The sequence below is a fragment of the Hipposideros armiger genome, unplaced genomic scaffold, assembly GCF_001890085.2.
Source record: "Hipposideros armiger isolate ML-2016 unplaced genomic scaffold, ASM189008v1 scaffold_277, whole genome shotgun sequence".
Taxonomy (NCBI): Eukaryota; Metazoa; Chordata; class Mammalia; order Chiroptera; family Hipposideridae; genus Hipposideros; species Hipposideros armiger.
Genome location: NW_017731627.1, coordinates 2,168,462 through 2,172,023, shown reverse-complemented (window position 1 = coordinate 2,172,023; position 3,562 = coordinate 2,168,462). Strand labels below are relative to the sequence as shown.

Below are 3,562 nucleotides of genomic sequence, written 5' to 3'. Positions count from 1 at the left end.
GGTATTCCACTATGTGGCTGTTCCGTAACTTATCAGTCTCTTAAATTGCACCATTTTGGATGTTTCTGACCTTTTGTTAGTAATAAACAGTGCTTCAAGGATCATAACATTGAGTGTATCTACAAATAAAGTATATCTGTAGTCCATTAAAATTTTATAAAGTATTGCCAAACTGCACTTCAAAGAGGGTAAACTTATAACCCTATAAGCAATGTACGTATGTATGAATCTGCTTATTTCCCAGAATGGATAGTGTTCATTTAATAGTCAAACATATATTGAAAGCCTAATGTGTACCAGACACCATGCTAACTACTGGAAGATACAGAGATAAAAGACACAAACCTTGTCAAAAAGGAACTCATAATCCTGTTGGAGAAGACAGACAAATAGACAATTACAATACAGTACATTAAGTGCATTACAGAGGTACTCATGGAGTGCGACAGGAGCACACAGACAAGTGTCTAACTCAGACCCAGCAATTCACAAATTCATACGTTCACAAATAGTGAATGCTTGCAAGGAATTGTGTTGGGCTTTACAGATACAATGGTAAGCCCAAACTGACCTAATCCTGGGCCTCATGGAGCTTATTATAGTTCTGTGAAGGAGACAGACATTAATTGAAGAATTACACAATGTAGACCTGCAATGAGTAAGGTTGTCAAGGAAGGCTTCCTGGAGAAAGACACATCTGGACTGAGTTTTAAAGAATAAGCAGGTATTAGATGCTGATGGGGGAGAGAGGCAGTTGAAGGAGGCCAGGGAAAGAATACCAAGGAGGGCATTCTAGGCAGAGAAAGCATGTACAAAAAAGCATGCTTTCCCCAAACGTTTCAGTCCATATTTATAACAGGGACCTGGGAACCACATAATGCTGAAGCACAGGATGCCAGATGCAGACGGCTGGCAGGTAAGGGACTATGTCACAAAATGCCATGCTGACAAATCTGGGTAGGGCAATAAGACATACACAAAATTTGAGGATAATTAACACAATCACACCTTTATTTCATAACCATCTTTCTAAAGCAGTATGGTAGATGAATCAGAAGGGATTACAAGTTTAAAGGCAGAAAGCTCAGCTAGGACGCTATATCCAGCTGGTTATCTAAAGGGCCCAACTAAGTTCAGTATGTGCTAAGTCAGGGCTTGCCCATTCTAAACTGACTCTTAGAACCTGCCTCTTGTAGCACTATTTCCATGCATAAGATGTTCTGAGTTCCAACCGCTGATTCCAAGAATATGTCTCACACAGTACAAGTAATAAAAGTCCCCCTTTCGCAAACTTTCCAGTTCCAATTCATAACAGGCACTCTCTTGACAGCATCAGTAAGATTCTTGGGGAGACTTCCGGAGTGTGAGTCAGGGGGAAGGTAGGAGAAGGAACAGAATGTTTAGTGCTATTGAAGGGGCACATGATCTATTGGGAAATGGTAGAGGGGAGAGAGCTTGCGGAGGGTAGCAAAACGACTGAAGGCTGTAGAAGGAGCAGCAGCTCCAGCAGATGGCAGCAGCCGCTCCACCTGCTCCAGCAGCAGCCAAAGTCGTGAGGAGGGGAGGCAGGTTTCCCTCCCAATTTCCCACACAACCTATTAGTTTATCTGGATGAAGACATTCTTAAAGCAAGTGAGTGTCCATAAGGCATATAAAATCTATAGACATCCTTTCTTTTCTGCCTGTCGTCAAGAAGTACACACAACAGGAGTTCAGAACACCACTTAAAATAAAAAGTCTCCTTAGAACAGAGTAACTTGGACCCAAAAGTTCATTTAATTATCTTCCATATAACATGACAGCACATAATTAAACATCACTTATCTGCCTCGAGGATTTAAAATTCACTATTGGTATCAGTGGAGGCTGGAAGTATAGATGAAAGAGTGGCAGACTGTCTCCACAAACTCTGGAAGGATGGGCAGGGAATGATAACTCATACAAAGGATAATGGAAAGAAAGCAGCCAGGACAGAGATCTGGCAAACTATTAAAACGACAGAAAAGCAGGCAGCTAGAGAACAAACTATTTCAGACAGTTGTCTGATTTTCATTCACCCCTTTACGTTGTTGTTTTATCTTTAAAAAAAAAAAGACAAGGCCTAGGTATATTGGGTTGTCAAGAGAAATTATGCTTCAAGTTTCCAGACTTTCCAAAATGATGTTGCTACTGCTTTTTAAACTAATTTACTAGAGTTAACAGTCTATCTCCTAAGCATATAATAAAGACCAGTCTCACCTCTGGGCATGAAGGAAAAGATTTATGTAATGTGGGCTTGGCTAACAGAGGAAACCAGCAGTGACCACAGAAGAAGAGAAGGCCTGGAATAGGGAGGCTAGAGGAGGCTCAGAGTCCGGGCTGGCTGGGTACCAAAGAGGAGCCCTGGAGGAGGCTCAGCTGGCCATCATCTACTGCCATCATATCTGCACTGCAGTATGAATTTGGATGGAAAACAACATGGCAACCGAAGAGTGAAATTCCTCTCACTCACATTTACCAAGTGGCAAGTTCAAAGACTATTTCTGACCCAGAAAATGCTGACTGCTTTAACACAACCAGGATATGCATTTAATACTTTATGTAAAGCCAGGCAGCTCTAGTTTTAAGAGTTTATTGTATTAGTCACATTATGACTTGTTAAATATGTGTTTGTAGACAGTTTATTTTTTTATAGTTAAAAAATAGCAAAATGTAGCACAAACACTAGTGTAACTCAGGTCGAAATTGATTAGGTGTTTCATTGTCTTCTTTAGACTCCATTGTGGCGTTTATGACAAAAAGTGCAGGAGATATTTCTAGAGAGCTGAAGTTGGGGTTTTAGGAAGAATCAAGTGTTTGTACAAGTGACTGGCTTCCTATAGATCCCCAATGCCATCTAGAATCACACTTCTGTTCAGATCTAAAGAGTGTGCACATGAGGTATTTCTAATCCTTACCTGTGTTTCCTGACGCAAACTGGTATCTTCACTCTCTTTCTCAATTTCTTCCTTACTTGGAGTCTTAGAGATAAACTTGTTTTTGTTTACAGATTCTTCTACCAGTTTTTTTTCTGACTCTTTCATTATTTCCAGGGTCTCTTGAGTAGTGTTACTGTTAGACATCTTCTTCAATAGAATACAGCAGCCTCTATGGACTCCTAAAGAAACATCAAATGCATTAAAGAGGAGGTGTGTATCCTTACTTAACACACACACAAGACTTGTATTTCACATACAAGTCTTCCGCAGCTTCCCTGTAACCCAGAGAAAGGGTTTTTTTGACAAATGCTGCCCCTGGCTCTGTTTATTTTTCCTTTTTAAAAAAGGATTATTGAGGTAAAACTGACATACAATAAACTGTACATATTTAGAATGCACAATTTGATGAATTATGAAACATGCACACACCTGTGAAACCATCACCACAATCAAAACAGTAAATATACTCATCACCCTGCTCCTTTGTAAGCCCTTCCTCCCCTCCCCACCTTCTCCAGCCAACCACTGATTTGCTTTCTTTTTTTTTTTTTAGCTGAGCCATCCCGCCACCTGTTGGCAGCTCACGGCTGCTCAGCTCGGGCTGA

The 3,562-nt window shown here is 40.6% G+C and overlaps 1 protein-coding gene across 16 annotated transcripts in view; it reads right to left on the bottom strand.

The window, feature by feature from the left end:
• The window catches only part of R3HDM2 (R3H domain containing 2), a 144,600-nt gene that overhangs the window by 39,029 nt on the left and 102,009 nt on the right, over positions 1 to 3,562 (bottom strand). For 11 of the 16 annotated variants that reach the window (XM_019657593.1, XM_019657591.1, XM_019657595.1 and 8 more), the window contains 2 exons: positions 2,937 to 3,136; positions 346 to 369 (listed from right to left, as the gene is read on the bottom strand). In XM_019657593.1, the coding sequence (XP_019513138.1) occupies positions 346 to 369; positions 2,937 to 3,101 (189 nt within the window). In that variant the 5' untranslated portion in view covers positions 3,102 to 3,136. The remainder of the gene's footprint in view (positions 1 to 345; positions 370 to 2,936; positions 3,137 to 3,562) is intronic. The other 5 variants (XM_019657586.1, XM_019657588.1, XM_019657600.1 and 2 more) reach the window with 1 other exon arrangement.